Source organism: Gallus gallus, chromosome 4, assembly GCF_016699485.2.
Source record: "Gallus gallus isolate bGalGal1 chromosome 4, bGalGal1.mat.broiler.GRCg7b, whole genome shotgun sequence".
Taxonomy (NCBI): domain Eukaryota; kingdom Metazoa; phylum Chordata; class Aves; order Galliformes; family Phasianidae; genus Gallus; species Gallus gallus.
This window is the reverse complement of record NC_052535.1, coordinates 30931407-30954928: the sequence shown is the minus strand read 5'-3', so window position 1 is coordinate 30954928 and position 23522 is coordinate 30931407. Positions and strand designations below refer to the sequence as shown.

The following is a 23522-nucleotide window of genomic DNA, read 5'->3' as shown; positions in this document are numbered from 1 at the left end:
ATATTTAGCAGGAGGATAAGGCTCTGTGTGGGCATGCTAATGACTCAGCTCAGCTCCCTCTACCCCTGCTGAACTCCACAAGTTCTGTGCTTGGCGCTCTGTGCTGTTGGTTATCACCCAGACTGGGTGGCTGGCAAAACACACATCTCCAGATTAGACAGTATCTACGGTAGGGTATTTTCTTATTCCAGTTTTCCAGGCCCGTTTGAAAATGAGGATGAAGAGTGAGGGCACCGTATCTATTGCGTACTGCCCTGCTTTTAATGTAGCTCTTTCTAATCTTTTCAACATGCAGCTTTTCCTGGCTTAGATTTTGTTACGTTCAGTCAATAAATAGATGTAAAGACATGAAAGAGAATCAGAGACTGAGGAGGTCCAGTGTACGCCTCCGTTTACATCACTTTCAAACTTGCCAGCTGATTAAAACCCTTCACACGGAACAGCTTGTGCCCAACCTGAAGCCAGGAGCAGAAGGATGCAGTTCGACCTTGTGCATCAGGGCACCGTCATGCTCCCATCAGCTGTGCGCCAGAGATGTTCTGGGGCTCACAGGAGCCTTGGGCAGACCCCCTGCCCCTGCCCTAGTGGTGGGGTGCCCTCGTGCTCTTGGAGCCAGCTGCGGAGACATCCAAATCTTTGCTGGATGAGGTTTCTCGTGGCAGCTCATACAAGTACCTCCGAGCAGCAGCTCTGCTCCTCCTGAGGTTCCCAGGCTACAGTTTCCCCCTTCCCATCCTGCCCACACTGCGTCCCGCGCCCTTCCCCACGCACTCACAGGCAGTGGGAATGTCACCCCCAGGGCTGCAGCCACCCACGTTTGGGAGTGGATGCGGGTTTGGGCCCACGTCGGCGCTGGCCCCACACACTTACCTCCCGCCTGCTGCCGCCGCGTCCCCAGCCTGCCAGCAATGCATCCCGTCAGGGAAGGTCTTCTCTTTCTCCTCTAATGGGAAGTGCCGCAGCTGTTACTGCTTGCACCCGCTGACCACAGGAACGTGCCAGCAGTGCCCAAGTCCAGCCGTAATCACATTAGTTTTCATCTGCACATCCCAGTCACCTCTTTTTTTTTTTTTTTTTTTAATCCCCAAGCTTTGGCAGTGAAAACAAAGCAAATAGCGAAGGAGTTGGGGGAGTGCAGAAAGCCCAGGGATGTGCATAGGCTGTGCTGGGCCTCTGCAGAGGCACGATGGGATGGGAAGCTGGCAATCCCCTTGGCCTCAGGTTACCCTTCAGATAGGTGCTTACCCACCTGAGCCAAAAAGCCTGAAAATGAGCTTTGGTGTTCATGTGTCATGCACAGGCTTGCATAAACAACCCATCTACATCCCAGCACAAAATTGATGTGGCCATAAAAACATTGCTAATGCCCGTTGTCACCTTGCCTGTAATGGGCTTTGCTCTACTTCAGGAGGTTGCATGGCAGGTGCTGGCAAAGCAGTTCCAGCTGTATCAGCTTCCCTCACCAGGTCCTTGGACACCCCTGGTCCCTGCCTGAGCTAGAGCCTGGCTGTGGCACTGGTCCTGGCCCCTGTCCCTTCAGGCTTTTGTGGTGGCCCAGACCCTTGGCCTGCTCTGGCCAGCAGTGCCAGGCAAGTGGGCCAGGGCTCTTGCCGGAGCTAGAGCTGCCTCAGGGCTGAAGCTAGGCCTTGTGGCAGGGAATGCACCCAGCTCCATCACTTATGGATGGGAGGGGTGATGGTGGAAGGCTTGGTGCCCTCAGGTCCTCCTCTGCTGACAAACATGTCTGGAGGTGGAATGAGTTCTTGCTGTGGTGCTATGGCCTCTGCAGGACACTGCAACACTCTGCCCTGGAGGAGACTGGTGCATGCTTTGGTGAAGTTTAATTCACAAAACATTTGTTTTACTGTTCTGAAAGTGTGGAAACTGGTGGTACTGGGCTTTTAGCAGACTGCTCTCCTCTGTATCTGAAAAAAGGCCTTAAATTCACTGGATTGCAGTATATAATGCAAGGCTTCTGGTTTTCCTTCTTTTTGTCAGTGGAAGAAGGGAGTCTTAGGTGTAGTAGTTCAAACAAAGAGAGAACTGTGCTTCTATTTCACTTTGCAATTGCCCATACTTCACATGTTTTTATAAAGAGTATATTTAAGCAATTTTATTTTAGTACCTAATCCTTTCTTGAAATGAGCTAGTCTCTTTTGGATGTTCCTCACTTACATATTCTCTACTTAAACAACTCCTTTCCTGTAATTCCAGATCCAGACCTCTGCCAATCCAAAGGGAAACATCTAAACCCACCAAATGCATTGCAGCCATTCTGACATGGAGTGACAAGACTCAAAAGCAGCACTGCAGGTAAATGTGCATCTTTGAGTTATAGTGTTGTGTTGAAGCATCACGCAGCCTTCTTCAGCTGCTGCTGTGCCTTAGGCACACATTTCACTGTGCACCTCCAGCGAGCCTCAGGGCTCACGTGGCTTTCAGAAGCACCATAGGGCTGCAGGGTGTTGCCTGCAGGTAGCCCTGCTCAGCTCAGTAGCAAGCCAGAGAATTGCACAGCCCAGACAGGACTTATTCAGGACTTGTTTCAGTGAGGCTGAAATACAGCCTTACACTGAGTTCATCCTTGCTGTCTGCACTCAGGCAGAGAACTCAAGGGCTTCACAGTGGCAGTCAAACCAAACCAAATGTCATCATTGCCTTCTGCTTAGAGATGGAAAAAATCCCATCGCAGTCATCACCACAGCGTGAGCACCTACCAGCAGCCCCCAGCTGCAAGTTCTAATGCCAAGTGACAGGCGTTTGCTCCCAGTAAGAAATACAGTCCTCCCTGTAGCCTTTGGTTGCATCACCCAACAGGACAGCATTGCCTCAGTCTTTTCTGGCCAGAGCTGTGACCTGGCGTCGTTTTTGCTCAGCCACGCTCTGTACATCTCTCTCATGATAGGGCCCAGACACAGACAAGTGGCACTGCTGTCACTGGAGAGAGTTTGGACTTTTTCCTGTCATAAATTTCTTTGTTGTTAGGAAGCTGACATGGAGAAGGGGATGTAAGGCAACTTACTCCTTGGTCATTGTTTTCTCAGCGACATTTCTGTTGCAGATTTCTAGAAGAGAAAAATACTCCATTGGATAGAATGAAGAACACTGCTTGCAAACTAGTATCTCAGGGTTGACCTGTGCACATCTGTGGCTCTGTGTCTGGGGAGACAGGGGAAAAGGGGATACTTCTCTGACATGTAATAGGAAGGAGGGTCAGTAGAAGTACTAGCGGTACCTCCTGCTTCCACCTAGTCAGCTGTTTTTGCTATTCCTCTATCAAACTTACTGAGGTTTGATAGTGGGTTCAGATGTTGTTGGGAATGAACTAATATATACACACACACATACAAAATACAGCATGGCGTCCTGTGCCTCGCTGTCTTACAACTTGTTCTTACCCGTGCCCCAGCACTTTATTTTGTAAGTACTTGAGGGTGCATGGGGATGTGGGTGGGGTTCTTTTTGGCTCCCGTTAAGAAAGGCCTGACAGCAAATGGGTAGCTGCTCTATTAAGACAGAAAAAGAAGAGGGATACAGATAGTGAGTGAATTGTACCTCCCTTCAGATGCTGGGTACAACGTGTTCAGATAGCATTAGAGCCTGCATGGATTTTTCCCACGTTCTGCTGCACAAAGCAGACCTGACCCTGCCTGAGGAGAGAAGCTCTCCCTTTTGGCCACTTGAACTATTGTGCGATTTCCTTACAAGAAAACATCTCTGCTCTTGGACGCTGTTCTCACGAGGGCACTTTGCCGTGCTGCATGGTGAGGGCAAGGCCAGGCAGGTGGTGCCGGCAGTGGGAGCTGCCCATGGGCTCCTGTTACACGGAGCCAGCCCTGGCGATCCCACAGCAAGCAGCCTCTGCTGTCCTTGAGAGCTGCACCCCAGGCACCTGCTTAGCACCACTGAGCCCTGCGTGTGCAGCAGCCCCTCAGGTGAGATCAGTACCTCTCAGGGAAAGCTGGCTGCTGTGCCCCTTCTCTGCTTCGGAGAAGGTTGGTGCGGGAACCTCAGACTCACAACCACTGGTTCTACGGTTTGTTTGCTTTCAAAAATGACAATGAGCTGGAGCTGGCTGCAGGCATGGGTTGGCATATTAAAGCTCAGGCGTCAGTACCATCAGTCAAATGCTCTAAGGCGTCACTTTGCAAACACTTCCACACATTCTTGACTCCTGTGAACAATGAAGCTGAAACCTACAGCAGAATGGTGTAATCCCCTCTTAGAGCCAGGCACGAACCTTGTGATGTAATGGACAAGTAGTGCCCAGAAAGATTCTGGGTGGCTGTTTTGTCACTGAAATGATGTGAAAAAGATGATCACAGCTCAAGTAAATAATGTTCAGAATGCTTTTGCAGTAGATTTCCTTTGAATCAGAAGGCAGAAGGAAGATTGCAAGTGTGTCATACCCAGCCCATACACCTTTAAAGGAATCCTCTCCCAGCATCCCCTGCTCACGTCATATAGGGGCACTGTGGGGTACCATAGGCCTTAGGAGTAGCCTTGTCTCTGTTCCATCACCCATGGTGAGTGTGTGGCTCCTTCTTCCGTGCATGCTTTCTTTTGCTCCCTTAGAGCATGAGGCCTTGCTACATCTGGTCAGGATTCTGTGTAAGGAGTTGTGATGTGGTATTGCTTTTCAAGTTGGATTCTTATGTGGCGCTTTGGAGTTTCTGCTCTGCCTGTGAAATGAGAGTGTGGAGAGGGGCAGTGACTGGATGGCCATAGTTTCTTGGAGTGATCTCATCACATAAAGGCACTATGTATATACACAAATGCACCTTTGTCCTTGGAAGTTCAATTTATTTGTTTGTTAATTTTTAATTGTTTAATTGTGGATGCATTCTTCTAAGAAAGTGGTCGCTGTTATGGACCAGCATTTGTAAGCTGCTTAAGGGAAACTTCACTTTCAGTTCTGACCTAGATGAGCTTGATCTACAGGTGAAAGCTTTGCACAGCTACTGGGCAGAGAGCATTAGGACATAGTAAGATAAGTAAACGAAGGACATGAGCGTTAGTATCTGATATTGTCTTTGTGTGAAGATACGTTTACATTGTAAGAGAGTGAAAAATGTATGATGTTGCCATCAGTAGCCATTCTCCCCACGGGATAAGGATCTTATAAATGTGGTTGAGTGATTTCTAAGCATCGAGAGTTTGTGAAATACACACTTTGATATTCATACACATTGGTGATGGGATAGAGCGCGTTCAACTTTGAATAGCATTCCATATGTTGCTCTGAAAGCAGGCTGTCCGGTGACTGATTTATTTCCAACTGGTATGTTGTCACATGCAACACAGTAAGTTAAAACAGGTTCTAAATGATAAGTAAATCCAAGATGGATATTGTATCCAACTCAAATGACTTCCAAACGTTGGAATGCCTATTGAAGTAAGGCTTAAATGTTGAACTGACTTCAACATGAGGGCTGAAGTCTGCATGAAGGGCAAAAGTCTTGCAAAATGTACGGGAAGGTCAATGATTGTGGGAATTAAACATATAATTTTAGTTACTTTTGAAACTTGAATACAGATTGCAACAGCTCTTCTTTAATGCAAATTTTCTTACCTACCTTGCATAGCAAATAGTGACCTCATGATCTGGAATACATTAACAAAAATCTCAGCATTTTAAACTAAACAATGTTTTCTAAGTTCGTGTTTAATATGTGATTAGACCACGCTCTGCCTTTTGAAGTAGCAGATCACAACTGGAAGTTGTTCCATAACTAGCCTTGTAGAAACAGAAATGCAGTTGTAAAGTTAGAGAGGCAAACTCTGGAGAATAAAGCAAAGGCTGTGCCGAATTTGTTGTTATAGCTGGGTAGGTGGAAGAGAAATGAAAAATAAACATTAAAATTAAAAAAAAAAAAGAAAAAAGAAGAAGAAGTCCTTGCCTGGAAGACCACAGTAACCAACCAGCTGTATATAAAGGACAAAGTAAATGAGAAACTGCACGCTCTACTTGGAGGCACAGCTTTCTTTTTTAAGAAGTCCCTTACAAAAGAGCAAGTTGATTTGTACTTGCTTTCTGGACCCTTTTCAAGCCCTTGTCAAAGAATGATAAATTACTGAAGGATATTATAAAGTAACATCTCTATTTGTGTGTTCTGAAGTGGCTTCTGAAGTGTTTAATGTCGAAAGGTTAACTATTAATTGCAAAATAATTTGGAATGATTCCCTAATCTTTATTCACACGCACACAAAAAGAAGAAAGCAATCCACAGTCTCTGCCACGGATAATTGAAATGTTACTGTTCCCTACTGCATTGGAGCTACTGGTCCTTGGGAAGAAGTGTTGTCTTGTTTATCCAGCCACAGCTACAAGGATTTTTTTTCCTTTCATGAAGGCACTGTTGATGGCTCAAAGAATAAACTGGGCTTCAGAAAACTCATTAAAAACAAAAACCCGAACAACCTCACCACAACAAGGTGCAGTACCTAAACTTGATCCTCGACTTGAGGAACAAGAAAACATTCTGAAAAATCTGTATGTTATGTGCAATAACATCAGACTACCTCAACATTCACGGTTTATTTCTTCGCTGACTGCAAATCAAATGAGAAGCTGTTTTATAAACTGATGCAGGTATCCATCTAACACTGAGCTGGGTTTTACTCGCTGGTCTCTGATTAACTGGGAGCGTTGTTGCAGAATGTAAACAAGTTCCAACTTCACTGCCTGCAAGAGATTTCTCTTCCCCTAACGCATGCCCCATGCTATGAGCTCGATATATTTTTTCACTTCTATGGCTAGAAATGAGCAAATATGGACGGTGCTAGGTTGGGGGTGAGCGGATGGGAGAATAGGAGTGAGCAGTTTGAAGAGGATACACATTTATAAAAGCTTTTGGATTTCCAGTCTGTTTTAAAGAGTAGCTTTAGATATTAGTTAAAATTGTTTTTTTATTGAAGAAATCCTTTGTGTGTGGTCAAGAGATGTAAAAACAAAGGTAGTGCAAGCAGGGGTGGGGAACAGAGGTAGGAGGTGATGCGGCTGCTAGCTGTGCTGGGGCACCAGCTGAGAGCTTTTCACTGGTGACTGACTTCCACAGCGGGGCAGTGCTACCCCTTAGGGCTCTCCTTCCATTTCATTCCCCACCCCCAATTGTTTAAGTGGTTACATCCCTTGATTTCCTTCCCACAATTCACGGTGTTTTGGGTAATCTAACAGTCAGCAGCTGACTTTTTTACCCAGTGACTCTTACTGCAGTTTGGCATTTGAAGCTGGCTGTGTTTTGTGAAAGGGACAGGTCATTGTCACCAAATGCTTCTCCCTTCCCAGCATTACTTAGACCCTTCTTTTGCCGTGATTGCATGGCTGTAATTTGCAGTTCTACACCTGCTTACCTACCGGTTAGTACTGTTGTGACTGCTAGTGTAACCAAATGAGCTCGTGCTCTGAATTAGTCTTGTGACACTGTTGCATGCTTCATTTTTATTTCTGTACAGCGGAACCAAACAATATTTTCCAACAAAAATATTCAGGAAGCTTACACTGGTTTACATTTATTTAAAAAAAATTAAGCACTTGAATCTGTCACCTGTGAATGGTTAACTACAAATGAAATAGGTCTCATCCATTTGGAGAGATTCACAAATACAGAAGAGCCTCCTTCTGGCATCTTCACATCCTTCTCTTCTGTGTGCTTATGTACAATACTGTGAAAAGAGAAAAGCGGTACAGTTAAGAGAGTGTCAGTAAGTAATGTGCAAAGCCTGTTTATTTAAAACTTCTCACTTCCGTGGCTTTTAAAAATGAGCGTAATTCATCCCATTCAGCATGAACAAAGTCAAAAACTTCTCAGTCCAGGCTCCAAGAGACGCTATCAGATTTACACATTGTGTACTGACTTGATTCAGTATTAAATTCATAGTCAAACGGTACGCTCCAGGTGATGCAGACTGCACAGAGGGAGAATAAATCTAGCTACCCTGCAGCAGTAACAAGGAGAGCACGATAGAATCTTTTAAGCAGCAGAATTAAGGGTGTTGGACATCCACGTTATGATCTTTCAACAAAAGCTGGAAATCCCAAGCGCTTCCTACAACACTACAAGCACCTATGAACCAGCAGACATCTTTCCCCTACTTGGCTGCTGCTACCAGAACATCATGTAATGTTCTCATCCTTCCCATGCACTTCGTAGGAATGCTTTTGGCTTGGAGTGGAACTGTGCAGACTGTATTCTGAATGCCCATATTATGAAATTACATCCTGCTCCTAAAACCTGGAATGTCTTAAGTTCTTTGCTTAGCCTGTACTTCATTCTCCTGCCTATCATCCATTTGTTTGTAACTTTTGGAACAAATTCTTATCCCCAGAATGAACTGTCTGGCTGCAATGTACACCTTACCGTAACAAGCTAAATTCCTTAAAAAAACAACAATCATTTGACCTTGTTCAAGGATTGTTTCTTTCCAAAACAAAACATGACTACATTACGTGGGGTTCAGTTCTTCTTTCTTTCTTTTCCCTCTTTTCTTGTAACTTAGTCAAACTCTGCTTCATTTACCTTCTCTACAAGTCTCCTCACATCTGCCCCATGAACTTTTTCCACGTTTAGGTATTCTTCTCCCTGGCACATCCCACTGTTAGAGCCTAACTAACTGATACCGCAGCATCATTCCAGGAGCCTGGGATGTTCATCAGCCCATGGTTAAAAGCAAGTTTCTCTTGTGGTGGGGAAGGATGCTAACTGTCCTTAAAGTGTATTACAACCCACCTACTGCACTCGGATGTTCCAAGGTTCCATAATGAGTGCAAGTGATTTTTTTCCCATCTCTAGGAGAATCTTTTGTAAAAAACAGCCTCCTTTACTAATGAACAGAATTCATCCAGCTCTGAGGAAAAGCACAGGCACTGAAAAGAAGCACTGTAAAACATAAACACAGCACAGGAAGGAGGAGTTACCGTTATTTCCTCGGATAAATGCGTCCCCATACTTGTTCTTTAATTGTCCATTTACATATTCTTCTGTCTGTTCCAGAGCTATATTCATATACCCATCCAGGCAAGCCAGGACACCTGAGGAGAGTGACAGTTTAAAAGTGAATCAACTTAAGCTTCTTTTTAAATTAAACAAAAAAAGGCTTTGCATTTGAACAGTACAAAGAATAAAACTGTATCTTCGTAACAAACTGAAGCCCCAGGTGTGGTCAGGTGGGTCAGTCAGTGTCCCAGACAGCATTAAAAGAATTAAAGTGAGAGTAGAGAACCCCAGGTCCTGCATCTGACTGGGTGGGGAGAACTCATTGAGACGTGACTTTGGACAGATAACATCGTCCATTCTGAAAGTTGAGTTGCTCCTTCTTACTTTTGTTTTACACCCTACTCCTGAGCAGAACCTGTGACATAAAGTGTAATTGGGCAACCCAAGAACAAGGCTACAAGTTAAATTTTGACCAAAGCTCGTCAAGGATATATGTGAGAAATATCCCTTCTAATACAGGACACCGTATACACATTTTTCTGATTTATTTTCCTTCTTATGGACTTCGGATGACATGGGCTGCCAGTGTGATTTTTGTGTAAATAAAATTCTACGTCATCTTCAACAGGGAAAGGGCTTTCAAATGACACTGAAATCTTCAGTCAAACTTATTTTAACTACTGAACAAACAACATCTACACAGTGAACTAAATGTGGGGATTAACAGATGTAAAGAGCTGCTCGGGAAACACAATGCAATTCGCTAACTGCGTATATCCAACAACTTCTAACAAGCTGCTCATCTCCATCTTGCCTGTGTTTTCCTGACTTCCTCCTTGCACACAGACACCACTACTAAAAATACAACTGCTAAATGGAAAACAATCTAATTTACCTGGCACTAAAACTGAAGAAATGCAGTACGTTGGCTGTATTGGAGGAGGGGGAGAACTCCGCTCTGAGAATCTTCCTCTAGGCTATGTTCTCATTTTCCAGAAGTGTTACTGTAATATCTTCCATTAAATAATTAGGAATTTAAGTTTTCTTGCCAACTTGTAATGGCTTGAGGATTGTTATTTTCCTCTATGTGTTTTTCATCCCTCTGTTTCCACATAAATGGGGAAAATCTGACTGGCCACGAGGTGTTTTAAATGCACCAAAGCCTCCCAAACCACGTAAGTGACAACATTTTCACTCCAGTAATCCTGAGTGCTTCAAGATGCAATAGAAAACAAATGTTTGCCCAAAACCGAAATTGGGCTGTGGGGCTTTTTTGAGCTATGATTCAACTGGCCAGGGTGCATTTTCACTTGTTTCATTATCGTCTTCCTTTTCTTTGTATTTACACTCAGGACACTAATCACATTACATACTGCTGCTGCCCACCCTGCCTCATATTTTACCCGCTTTTTATCCGTATGTAGCAACGTTTTATGTTCATATCCATCTGTACAACCGATTCCAGGTGCACTTTCCCAGGACATCTTCCCTTAGATGTACTTGGCAGTGAACCAAGACATTTTACAGCAGCACACCAACACGTGTGCCAGGCAACTGCTGCGTGCACAGTGGCTGGGAAGGTGGAGGTGCAGACATAAAATGAGCAGCGTAGCCTACAGATGGATCTGCAACCAAAGCCTGAGATGCTGGGTTTTCTGATGTTTGGTTTACGCAAGTTACCAAATTGCTGTAGAGAAATGGAGTGTGTGTTTCTCAAATGTAAGCGTCACGGAGGTTTTTAGCTGCAGGATCACATCAAGTGAGGGAAGCAGGGAGAACGGAGGGAAAAAAAAGAAAGGAAAATAACTCCTATGCTACACTGCCCTGCTGTCAAAACACCAAGATTCCTTGTCAAAGGACAGTCTTGTCTCAACAGGTGCTAAGATGGGCCAACCGAATTAGACCTATCAGAAGCAGCAATCCGGCATGATCGTAATGTTTAAATCATTGCACAATAGAACACCCACTTTGTGCTCATAGATGCATGATAGGAGTATCCAAACGTAACTAAAACTAAAATAAAGAAATATTTGCACAGGCTGATACTCTCAGCCTGCAGGGAGTAGGAGCAGCACATCTCGCTGAACTGACAGGTTTCATTTCTCGTTCCAAAGACACCCTATATTCTTGCATACAGTACACGAAGGTAAACGGATAAGCTCTGGAATAAAACTGATGGTCTGTGTTCAAAAACAAAAACAAACCAAAAAAAAACCAACGCTGGGCATAGAGGAGCAAAAACCACACAAAGCTTTCTGCTGTATCCCTGAGTCCTGATCCAAGGCAAGGCCAGGCAGTTCTTTAACCAAGAACACAAACCTTGTAAGAGCAGGCTTATTGTTGACAGCACACATTATAGTCTGAAGTTTACTGGACTGAGGTCTGTGCCAGGAGTTGGAAAATAGGAAGAAGAAGAAAAGGAGTAGCTTTCGATGAGGCGTTCTGTCGGTGCACTGAAAAGGGAACTGCCTGACCATTCTGGGAGGTATCATCCAAGCCTGGCGTTACAAACCCTCATTCAGAATATTGAGCCTCCACTCCAATCACTGTGACTACAGATAGCAACAGTCTCGCTAACTTCGCTCTCTCCATCTGTTAGCTCTTCTTCATCAGCCTCTCCGGTTTTCTTGGTTCTTCCTTAATGTCACCATTCTCAGGTCTACATTCACATACTCTAAGATGCCAGATCGCACCGCTTTGCTTTGTAAGAGCAATGCATCTGTGCCAGCCTCTCCTGACAATGAAATCGTAGGCAGGTGGAGATCTTACCTCGATAATCGACTCCAGAATTTAATTTTACAACAACTGGCCTCCCAATGATCTGTTTGAGGAAGTCACTCGGAGTTTGCTTTCGGAGACTCATCTTGATTTTTCTTGGTAAGCTGGGAAGAGATGTGAAATTAGATGTTTGGATAAGCAACACAGCCCACCCTGGAGGCATCCAAGGCCAGGCTGGATGGGGCTGCGAGCAGCCTGGCCCATGGGAGGTGTCCCTGCCTACAGGAGGGGTTGGAACGAGATGGTCCTAAAGGTCCCTTCCAACCCAAACCATTCTGTGGTTCTGTAAGACGCACACACGGACTTCTGAACACTCAGTACCGACAGAGCCCTGGTTAAGGGGTGCGAAAATCTGAAGATGAAAGCAAAACCTTATGGGTGAAAGCGGGGACACGATTCCTTGAGCCACGGAATTAAGCCTTCCATTCGTAACGTTCTTTGCGCTCCAAAGCAGCACAAAACCTATCCCGACGGCCCCGTCCCAAGCAGGCGCCCCTGCGCCCACGCGGCCCTCGGCTCCCGCCGGGCAGAAGCGGCACCCAGAGCGGATACGCGATCGGCCCCGGCTCCCGCCCTCCCGAGCCCCCCACTCGGGGCAGAGCCCGGCCCGCTCCCGGCCGCTCGGTTCCCCATTGCAGCCGGGCCGAGACCCGCCGCCGCTCGCACTCACCCGCTGCTGCGCGCGCCCGGCCCCGCGCTGGCGGCCAATCAGCGGCGGCCGCTACGGCGCGGCGGCAGGGACACGGCGCGCCGGGCGCGCTCGCTAAAGCAGAGCGGGTTCCGGCCGCCCCGAGCCGCGCCGCCTGGGCGCTTCAGGGAGGAGCCGGGGTCACCTGCTCCGAAAGGACGGGGCCTCGGCCTTCTGCGTCCGCGCGTAGCTGTGGCCCGCCGTCTGGAAAACCCGTATTTGTGTTGGTTGTTAACGTATCTTTTAGGGATTTAGTACCTTGCCGAGCTGTGTGTGGTGCCTGTCCTGGCTGTGCAGCATCGCGTTTCGTTACTATTACAAACATACGTATTCTGAAAGACAGAAATAGAGACGGACAACGGTTTCGCATCCTTAGCTCGCCTCTTCTATGGTTTGAGGCCAAGTCACGAACCCACATCTTAGTAAATTTTTCCTGGTTTGCTATAAGCCTCGAAACAATCTTCTGCGCTGGTCTGAGTAAATTAACCTCCACGCAATAGGACATACATTGCTGAGCACTTCGGTGTAGTGGGTTTTGCACCTGGAAAGAAAATTTCTCTCTCGCTCATTCAGAAAGACTATGTAATGTAATCACAACTGTAAGCACACAACCTAAAGAATGTGTTATTTCCTGAGCCACCAAATCCCAGTGCTCGGCTAGGTGGTTTTCAAAGGAATTATGTAATCCATTCTGTAGACTCCTTGCAGATTTCAAATCTTCAGGTATGAAAAAATGAGGCCTGCTGTTCAATGATTCTTCTTTTTGCTTCGGTCATCTAGATGAAAAAGGACTTTGGTCTAAAAAATGCAAGTACATTCTTTAAAATATGGTGTTGCTTTATCGTTCCATGAAGCAGGGGGGAATTTTTCCAGCCGTATAAAACTCATTGAAATCAGTCAGATTCTGCCCGTGTGTTTTAATCAAGATGAACTTGAAAGGTGAACGTTGTAAGTGGTAGAAATTATTTATAATTTGGTAATAAAAGTTTATGTCTACCACTTCCAAATTTCATACATCTGCTATGTGCTGGCCTTGAGATGTAGAACAATTGTGATTGCCTTTACATTTGGCCTTAGATGAAAGGTCATAAATTACAATGGTAGTTTTCAGTCCTTCCCAGCTCACAAAGTTTCCATAATAGCTTCTTCACCTCAAACATAAATGGTAACAAAGTTCTAAATGAGAAGAGTTGCCTTGGCCTTTGCCAGCTGAACTTAATGATGGAAGTCGGTGGCTCACGTACTATTGCTAAGTCTTAAATATGAAGCATCTCAGAATCTTTGTTCAGAGGACCTCATTAAAATTTGCAGTTAGCTTTAAAAAACTAAAATGGGATTTGACAGTCTCTCTTTCACTCTTTTTTTTTTTCCAAATGCACTAAAAATCACTTCAAAGCTAGAAAGGTTTTTATTTCCTAGCTACTTGAAATAAAGGCATTTCCGTAAAGCGAGATGGTTGTGTAACCCAGAATGTGTTAAAAAAGACTGTCCAATTCTTCCAGCTCTTCTGAAAAGAACACCGTTTACATAAGGTAAATGCAGGAGAACATCATGCCAGATGACAAAGGAATGTCTGTGGAAAGACTTTGAATTCAGCCTCAGTAATCCCTGGCTACAATCAATGGACGGAAAAGGATTTATCAAATAATCCTCACCAGAAAATTGTGTCATGGAGGCTGGGTGTTATTTGGGCCAAAATCATAGCATACCTCATGATTTTAACATTCAGCTTTGGTGCCTACTTAGATTAGAAAGCAAAAAAACATCTGAAAAATGCGCAATAAATTAAGGGGGCTGAGCACCAGTTCCAAATGCAAGAGAACTTATTCAGAGCCTCTGAGAGCATGGGGCAGAAGTTAACCTCCATGAAATAATGTCAAAGTGGAGAAGCTTTGCAGTTCAGGATTAAAACTGTAAGTGCATGGTTTCCTGAAGTAAACACTGTATGACATTTTCAGAGTCTGAGAGAAGCAAGGGGAAATTCTCCTCCCACTGAAGTCTGTGGAGGTTATGGCAATTACTTCTCTGCACTCAGGACCTCACAAAAAAAAAAAAAAAATCTTTGAAATACACTGGAAATTTCAAAACAAATCCATCTCAGTGAGCAGGTACCAAGAAGACAGCTGCTGGCTTACAGTTGTCGTGGCTTGTTTTTAGAAACTGAAGTTTCAGCCGCATATCCTAGCTACTGAAAAATCCCTTTGTCCACTGGCCTGATCCAAAACTCTTTCAGTGAGTTGTGCTTCAGATCCTTTCCACACTCCTTGCTTTCTCCAAAGCTATCCCACAGGATCCTCCCAGAAGAGCAGAATACATTGATACCTTGTGCTGCTCAACATCTCGATAAGAAAGCTATTTCAACCCAAGTGGCATGTCTGCTTCTAAGTCCTGAAATAACTCCTTTGCCTGAAGAGTGGGGCTTAGCTTTCCTCTCATTGCTGTGGATGCCCAGGCTGTTGTCTGATAGCCAGCTCATGGGTCAGATTTGCTCTTGGCACTGTTAGAGGCTGTGCACAAAGATAAATTGGTGCCAGATTTGAGGCAGAGGCCCACCAAAGCTGACCTTACTACACTGCTGTGCCATGCTTCCTGGCAGGCCACTCTCTTGACGTTGGCATAACCTCCTCACTCTTCATCCCTTTCTTATTCCTTCTGGAGCCACGTTCTTTGCCATAACTTGTGCTTCTTGGAAGTGTTCTTCCAATACCCTGGGGGTGAGAAATGGGACAAAAAAAAATTGAAGAATGCAGGAAAAGGCAGCAGAAAAGAAATAAGGACCTCTCGCCTTTTCAGCAAACTTTCTAGCAATCAGGCCTTGTTCACAGGTCTTGTGGGTGTTGGGGATAACAACGTGAGAACTCATCCCAAGGCTTTCTCTCTCCCTTCCCAGAATTTCAGGTGTGTTGGAAAGAAAGAGAGGATCTCCAGAAGCTTTCAGAGCTCACCTCCCTCAGAGTACCTCACAGCGTTCTTGGCTTCTCCCAAGGGACGAGAATTTTCATGAGCCTTGAGAGGTTTGAAATTCCCTTTGCATGCATTTTGATAGGAGAATGCAAGCCTTTCAGCATGTAAATGATACCGTATCTTTGCCTATACAATGAAAGATCAAAGGTTCTGGTGTTTTTCTTCCCTTAAACGGAGGCTTACTTATCCAGCATTATTTCCAAGAACATCAGAACTGCAGATTCCCAGCTATATTCTCAATTAAAAAGTTAATACATTTTAAAATTGGACCTTAATTAAAAAATATTGGTTCTGGGCTACAGATTTAAGTCAAAGAGCCTAATAAAATTCCATTGTCTTCAGTTCCTTACTTTGTGCTCCCGCTCCAGGATGTTCATGTCATCCAATATGAATTAAGTGACACGATTACCTTTTGTCGCATGTTTTTGTCTCCAGCTTTCTATTTGGTTCAAACATAGTTTAACAGACCACATGAAAACGATGCTCCCTGTTGCACTCAGTAAAGGCTAGAAGATCCGCTTGCTTTTGTTGATTTGATTTTTTGGGGGAGGGCACTTAGCTAGGCTATATCCAAATTATGATCGTAGTGGAGCCAGTCTTCTACATTTAAGCTTTCTAAAATATTTACACTAAAGAAACACAAGTTCTCTCTCTCTCTTTTTTTTTCCATTGTAGAATATCAATTCCAGATGATATTTCAATGTGAATTTTTCCAAAGCCCATTTGATGGTGCAGTTCATCATTTCAGGTTGATAATCGTGGTGTCAAGTTTAAGCCCAGACATGGGCTAAAACGGTTACTTTAAATTGGCCTGCTAGTGTAAAGCATCTGCAAGGTTAGTTCCCAGCTCCCCAGAACTGCTTCTGACACCCACCTGAGAATATGAAGTAAACATGGGGCTGCTAATATTTGTAGTGTGGTAAAAACCCCATCTCAAAATTCAGTGTAGCAGGAAGACTGGAAAGTGTTCAGCCACCTTGCTGTCATAAAATCACAGAATGGCCTTGGTTGAAAAGGACCTCAAAGATCATCGAGTTTCAACCCCCCTGCTATGCACAGGGTCGCCAACCACCAGACCAGGCTGCCCAGAGCCACATCCAGCCTGGCTGTGAATGCCTCCAGGGATGGGGCATCCACAACATCCTTGGGCAACCTGTTCCAGTGTGTCACCACCCTCTGTGTGAAAAACTTCCTCCTATTAGCTAACCTAAACCTCCCCGTCTCAGTTTAAAACCATTCCCCCCTTGTCCTATCACTATCCACCCTTGTAAACAGCTGTTCTCCTTCCTGTTTATACACTCCCTTCAACTATTGGAAGGCCACAATGAGGTCTCCCCAGAGCCTTCTCTTCTCCAAGCTAAACAAGCCCAGTTCCCTCAACCTTTCCTCATGAGAGAGCTGCTCCAGCCCTCTGATCATCTCAGTGGCCCTCCTCCGGACTCGTTCCAAGAGCTCTGCAGCTTTCTTGTGCTGGGGGCCCCAGGCCTGGACACAGTACTCCAGATGGGGCCTCACAAGAACTGAGCAGAGGGGGACAATCACCCCCCTCCCCCTGCTGGCCACCCCTTTTTTAATGCAGCCCAGAACACAGTTGCCCTTCCAGGCTGCAAGCACACACTGCTGGCTCATGTCCAGCTTCTCATCCACCAGGACCCCCAAGTCCCTCTCCACAGGGCTGCTCTCAAGGAGATCTTCCCCCAGTCTGTATTAATACCTGGGATTGCTCCAACCCAAGTGCAGCACCCTGCACCTGGTCTTATTGAACCTCATTAGGTTTTTATGGGCCCCTGACCCTTTCCACCTGAGGATCCAGCTGATGCTCTAGGACAGAAGCATCATCCGACTTTTGGGAAGACTAAGTCTCTTTGGGGAGCTGACTGGATCTGCCATTCCCTGACTTCTTCCAGCCTCTCAATGCAATTTTTCCACTTATCTGAACCTTCTCAGGTATTTCATATAGAGGGAAAATACGTGTTGACCTCTCCTCCGAGAGATCCTTAGAGACTCTCTGTGGATTTTAGCAAGCAGAGGATTGTGGATCAAGCCTAAAATAAGTTGAGAGGGGTCAAACAAATTTTGTTTGTTTGTTCTTCTGTCAACACCGAAAATGTAAAACATAATCCTGAGCCCAGCAGTGCTACTTCATGGCAGCTAGCACAATTTATGTAACAGTTGTAACAGCAGTAAATTGGGTTTTATTGACACAGACTACAACGTTACATATTAAAAAAAAAAAAAAAAAAAAAAAAAGCATGGATAACTGAGAAATTTGAAGCATTTGCCCTGGAGGAAAAAAAAAAAAAAGGATTGAGGTTTCGAGCTGTGGAGCTGTAAAGCTTTTGTTTTAGTTGCTTGTACAGTATGCGGAACTCATTAGATATTACTGAAATGCAAATACAAATATTAGTCAAATGTTAGAAATGAGCGTACAAAGATTATTCGGTTTGTCCGTGTGAGGAATGTCTCACTGAATATTATCCAGACTGAAAGCCACAAGTGGAGCTACAGAGTTGGCGTTCACTGCTGATACGCGTCCCTCTTGTGAGAACACTGCAGAGAGGCAGAAATGATCGGGTCTGTTGTTCAGACTGCCTGGGTTCTCATGTGCCTCTGCCCGAGGCTTCCAAGGTGATCTTGGGTGAATCACTTACCTCCTCGGTGGCCACATTCATTTAATTAACAGAAGCTTGATTAGATGAGAGAAGCTATTTTTATTAGTATAAATAATTTTTGGAGCGGAGGAAAAATAGGAAAGAGATCTACAAAAAAAATCTCAAATATTTCTATTTTCAAAGATTTTAGAAATAAATGTTTAGTCTGCTGTTAATTCAGGAAACCAAACAATTAAGTATTTAAAATAATGGAGACTGTGGTATAATCACTCTGTTCTTTCTGTATCTTTATTAGCTGCAGAGCTGGAGAGCGCAATTTCTTTAGAAATAAAATGTGATTTAATGCCAATGTTAGGCTGTTCCTGGGGCATTTGTGAGCTGATATTTGCCAGTGCCCTTCATTCCTGACCACTGACTACAAAGTCACTATTTCTGCAGCAAAATTAATGTAAAGTTTTGTAATGTAACAACAAGAACAGAAAGAAGTAAAAGCAAAAGGGAAGACTGGAAACTCAGTACATATGCAAGGTAAACAATTTTGTTCGGAGCACAACAAACTCATAAAGTTTCCTATTAAGTCAAAAGTTATTTTTTTTAACTGAGTACATTATGCAGCTCTTGTCTCCTCAACGTGTATTATCCTGTTCTGCATACGGTACTGAAAATAAGGATGCTGTCTATAAATACAGATCTGCCAACGTGGTGCGACTGTCTGTGACCTGGTCCTCAGGGCCTGCTGAGGTAGTAAAAGCCCCAGACACTGTGTTCAGATCTGACTCCACGGTGTTCACACAGATGCAAGAAAATTTTCCTGTGTATTTTACTCGTGACTATTTTGATGAAAAGGTATTACTGGGAAAATTATACAAAAGCAATATTGAAGGTTACGTGTTAAGTCTTCCAAATGTGCGATAACAGGTACGAATGTTACCTTTGAGGAGGGGTCGATGATACAAGGAAATCAACACGCTCTTCTGTGGTGCATTTTTTCCTCTCTCAACAAAGACTGCCTTCTGTGATACCAGTGCAGCTCCACCAGTCCTAGGAACTGTAGGAACATTGTTAGGATGAAAATAACACTCATGTTTTCCCACTTCCCCAATCGTAATGCAGGTGGCAGTAGAGTGAGGTGCCTGTAGCCATCCACACCACCTGGTATTAAAATTAGCACCCTGACTGCTGCCAGTGGACCTGCATAGGTGTTGGGAATGCAGTGAATGCTGAGAAACCACTCAGCATAGGCATGGCTTGGAACTGTGGAACTGAAAATGTTTGAAAAGTCCTTCTGTAGAGAGAAGAGAGGATACAAAAGCCTGATTAGTTAGTCCTTGCAGGCTTCCGTGGCTAGGAAGGTGTTGGCAATACTGCCCTAAAATGGGTTATAAATCCTTATGACTTGGGTCATTAAAGAACTATGTCTCTCCCTATTTTGCTTTGCTCTAAATGAACTGAGAACTTCTACAAAGAGGAAGAAAATCCCTCTGCATTCAGGAAAAACCGGAAGGTGAGGAAGCAAGCTGTGTTTTTACTGTTCTTTGCTTTCTTGTTTCATTTCGCTTCCAGCTCCACCAACTTGACACATGCTCTGGTTTCCCCCAACATGTATGTGGAATACTCTGGTCTTGTCTCTTGAGACCATGACCCAAGCATGTCATCTCTTCAGCTACTAAATTCTTCCTATCTCACGTGTTCTCTTTCCTCCAGCAAATAATAATTTATACTTTTTTCATGTTTTTCACCTGGACTCTCATCTGCTTGGAACTGACACTACCAATTGATTTCATGTAATGCACACAGCACAGTCTAAATATATTTATTTCCGTCTACATATATGTAGGGTTCAGACATTAAAATCGATGCCTCGGACATGAAAGGTTTCATTCTCTATAAATAACTCTTGAGCCATTCATTTCAGCTCCCCAGACAGAGAATCAGCAACGGAGTATGTGATCTGGAAGATGAGATTTGAAAATGCATATGCTGTGCTCCAACGTTTCCTCAGTTGGAGGTAATTCTAAATATTTCAGGAACAAGCAAATGGGGAATAGCAGTGGATTAGTTTTCTCTAAGAAAATGGAGTCATTTTTTATATGATAAGAAAATATCTGATCATTTTCTCCCATTAGTGAATAGTAAATGAAGAGTCACGGTCTGTGTGAACAGTTCAGGGATACACCAGTGAACAATGCAAACTGCCAGTTTGAAATAAGCAAGTTGAGTAATGGGCAGACTGGTCTAGAGTTGCCGGATCTGTTCTCACTGCTGTTGCTGAGCTTCTCTCAAATTTTAAGACAAGTCATCTCACCTCTTTGTGACTCCGTTTCCCCTCTGTCAAACAAGAATGATATATCTGGAGTGCTTTCAGATCAATGGATGAAAATGTTACCTAATAGCAAGATATTAATAATATCCTAATGATACCAGGAGAGAAAATGATCAGGAATTATTTATGTTTTCCTTTGCTGTTCGCGAGGTATTTCTCTGCTATGTATTTCTAAAGTTGCATATGTAACAGCGGAATGTTGTTACTTTCTTGCAGAACATACAAGTCTTTTGGTGCTTGTATGATATGAAGATGAAAAACAGGTTAGATTCCGATATGTCATTTCTCTCAAGGCTGGAGGGCCAAAGTCAAAGGGAAAATCTAATGATTTACTGCATGAGCAAGTGCACAGCCCATGCATTAATAAATTCTACAGGAATTTACTCATACCAGTTTTTATGCTTGAAATTTTAAGGAATTGAAATAAAAAGGATTCCTTTTTAAAATTGCTCTTTGTTAAATAAACCATGTTTAAGAAATTGTATATTTATTTTTAAAGCAACCTTATTACTACCAGACTATTTTTTCCTTCTGACAGTAAAGCAGAGTGCTTATCTTCATATTTTCATAATGAAAGCTCCCAAGCACAAGACACTGTGGCAGATTTACAGCCTGTGAGCAGCAGAACTGACAGGCATTTTAATATGAAAGGAGATATGATGTCTTTAATGTACAGTGATGTCACTTCTAACAAGGTAGAAGCCTGCTTTTTGCACTGCAATCATCATAAGAAGTGAAACCTGTCTGCTTCAGGAGCGACCTCTTAACCCAGGAAAAGGTCACAAATAATAGAAAAGAGAAGGGACTCTGCTTCCTCAGGTGGAAGGGCACACTGACGGAGGAGCGAGGCTATTGTGAATGTGCATTATCTCCAGGAAGTTGAAGCTAGAAATAGTCTGGCTAGAGCTAACCTTGAGAGCAGAAAAGGAAAGGATAACGAAAATCCTCAAGGGAGTGTTAAACTGAAAGCTAGGTAGCCTGTTGACCACCCTTTTTCCTTTTATTCAACATTGATTGGACCTAATAACTTAAAAGTGATATTGACAGCCATATAGCCTGCCATTAGCTGGGCACATGATTGTTTCACTAGGAGAGCACAGCACTCCAGTTTCAAAACTTACGTCTTTCATTCTACGTTAGACCAACAAACATAACACTTTGTCTAGGGAATATTTGCCAGTGATTTTAAAGGCTGATTTAAAATGTTATTTTCTTAAGTCCCTTCTTAAATATGCTTCCAGCCCCTAAGTGAAAGATTTTATCTAGGAATTCTGAAGCTGTGCTGTTCTTAAACCATGTATGCAAGAATATATGCTGAAAAGACCATAAAATGGCAAGAAATCTCAAGGTGCAGTGAGTATCTTGTGTTAGCATTTGTCTGGTGACTGCAGTTAAAGACAGGAAGTTAAGGTATATGGGCATACGTACCCTCAAGAGAGTCAGTTCCGTTAAACTGAGATTGGAGAAAACCAACTTTTATCACGTAATTTGGTATTTTGACAGTTTGTTCTTGAAAAGCATACTAAAGGATGAAAAAAATACTGGCAACATAAAAAGCAGCTCTTGATTTCTTGCAGAAATTGTAATTTTAAAAGAAAATGCTTCTCAGCAGGAACCTGAACCCTCTCGTTCTCCTAGCTGAGGTGCTGGGGCACTGAAACAGTAATATTCAGGTAAGGCAAAACAAAGGGGAAACCAGCGTTGGTCAGTCTGTGTAGCATTATCCCCAAAAGAAAGCACTGATGTCAATATAGCTATGTATCTGCTCTCTACACAGTCTGAAATGATGGTTGTCTGGGATCTTGGAGATCCCTGTAATATTCCACAGCTAATCCTGTATCACTTTGAATTTAATTCTTACAAATATATATTCTCCAAGGTGACTTGTCTGTTTTCTTTTATAATTCACTTTGAAACAGCTGTGTTTCTTCATCCTTCTTCAAAAGGCAGAGAAAATAAACTGCAAAACCAAGCTCACGTATAGAAATAATCAACTCACATTTCAGTAGACAAAGCATCAGGAATGCTGGCAGTAGCAGTTAGTTCTTCTCCCTGTTTTCAGCCTGTTCTTCTGACAGTGAAGAAATGTTCCAAAGATCAGCCCTGTGTGTGCTTGGAGGTATGATAATTATATTTTCCCAAAAGTGAAAATATTGGCAGATGATATAGGAAGTGATTCTGCTGTAGATCCATAGATTCCTGTGTGGAAAAAAATCAGATGCAATTAATGTAAGCTAGTGATTTGAAAGATCCCATAACAGCTGTAAAGGATCCCGTGTCTGGTGATGAAAGCTGCTTGACAGACCATGTAAGTTGTGAACGGCTTCACTTTCCATGCTATCTTCTCTTTGTCAGTATATTGGCTACAGAGTTCTGCCAAGGCCAGTCTCAGAAGGCATTCTGTCACACTGCTCAAAAGATAAACCATCCCTAAGGGTACAAAGAATGCAGGGACACATGCTGATAGACAGGAGCAGCTCTGCAACTCTAACATTTTATGGCTAAGTTCAATGAGTGAGTACTTAAATGGATAATTGAATTGATAAAAGGCTTATTATATTTGCCCCGATTAAGCTTGTTCTTTCTCCATATGTAGAGCTCAGGATAGTTTAAACAAAAAGTAAGGAAGAAATTTAGGAGAGAGACAAAGCTTGCCAGTTTTTAAGTCATGCTGTTTGTCCCCACAAAGAATCCTGTTGCTGAAGAAGGGCCATTTGCAAAAGCCCCTTTTTTTTCTAACTAAAGGACTTGTAAATATTTGTAGGCCATGCTTCACCGCTTCATGACTCACATCCCTCTGATCTTTGGGAGTTTTCCCATTTGTGATCATGCAGCATCCCCATGGCGTATAGTCACTTGGGAAGTTCTGTCAGGCAGAAATTAAGGGACTCTAGCTATTTTTAATGGCACTCGGAAGGTAAAAATATGAAAGAAGCAACTCCGTCACATCAGCATTTTCCAAGCTAGTGCATTACATCAACCAATTTCACTGCTTGTGCTTTCTATGCTGCATCCCCCTGTTCAATCTTCTGTTTATAACTGAACTGTAAACTGCCTGGGGAATGTGCTTTTCTTCTGTGTATGCATACACAGTGCAAAGTGCAAGAGTATGATGGCCCATGACTGGGATCATTAGGTGCTATGGTAATGCAGCGTTCAAATGAACGCGTGTTGGACCAGGAACTCACATATACCTGCTTTCAGAAGCTTTGAGCTTAAAC

At 43.6% G+C, this 23522-nt stretch overlaps 2 protein-coding genes and 1 long non-coding RNA gene across 5 annotated transcripts in view; 1 reads left to right on the top strand and 2 right to left on the bottom strand.

Moving 5' to 3' along the window:
* Positions 1-23522, top strand: part of ZNF827 (zinc finger protein 827) — a 184825-nt gene that overhangs the window by 14988 nt on the left and 146315 nt on the right. The window contains exon 2 of the mRNA XM_040700277.2: positions 2215-2313. The gene's annotated coding sequence lies outside the window, so the exon portion shown is untranslated. The remainder of the gene's footprint in view (positions 1-2214; positions 2314-23522) is intronic.
* Positions 7422-12413, bottom strand: LSM6 (LSM6 homolog, U6 small nuclear RNA and mRNA degradation associated). 3 transcript variants are annotated; one of them, NM_001302125.2, is made up of 4 exons: positions 12086-12413; positions 11706-11818; positions 8918-9031; positions 7422-7665 (listed from the first exon to the last, which is right to left on the bottom strand). In NM_001302125.2, exons 2-4 carry the CDS (start codon positions 11797-11799, stop codon positions 7631-7633), a joined length of 243 nt encoding a protein of 80 aa, NP_001289054.1. In that variant the 5' UTR covers positions 11800-11818; positions 12086-12413; the 3' UTR covers positions 7422-7630.
* On the bottom strand, positions 17121-22706 carry LOC124417898. The gene is made up of 3 exons (XR_006939049.1): positions 22607-22706; positions 22301-22500; positions 17121-19026 (listed from the first exon to the last, which is right to left on the bottom strand). It is a non-coding gene; the product is annotated as an uncharacterized LOC124417898 (long non-coding RNA).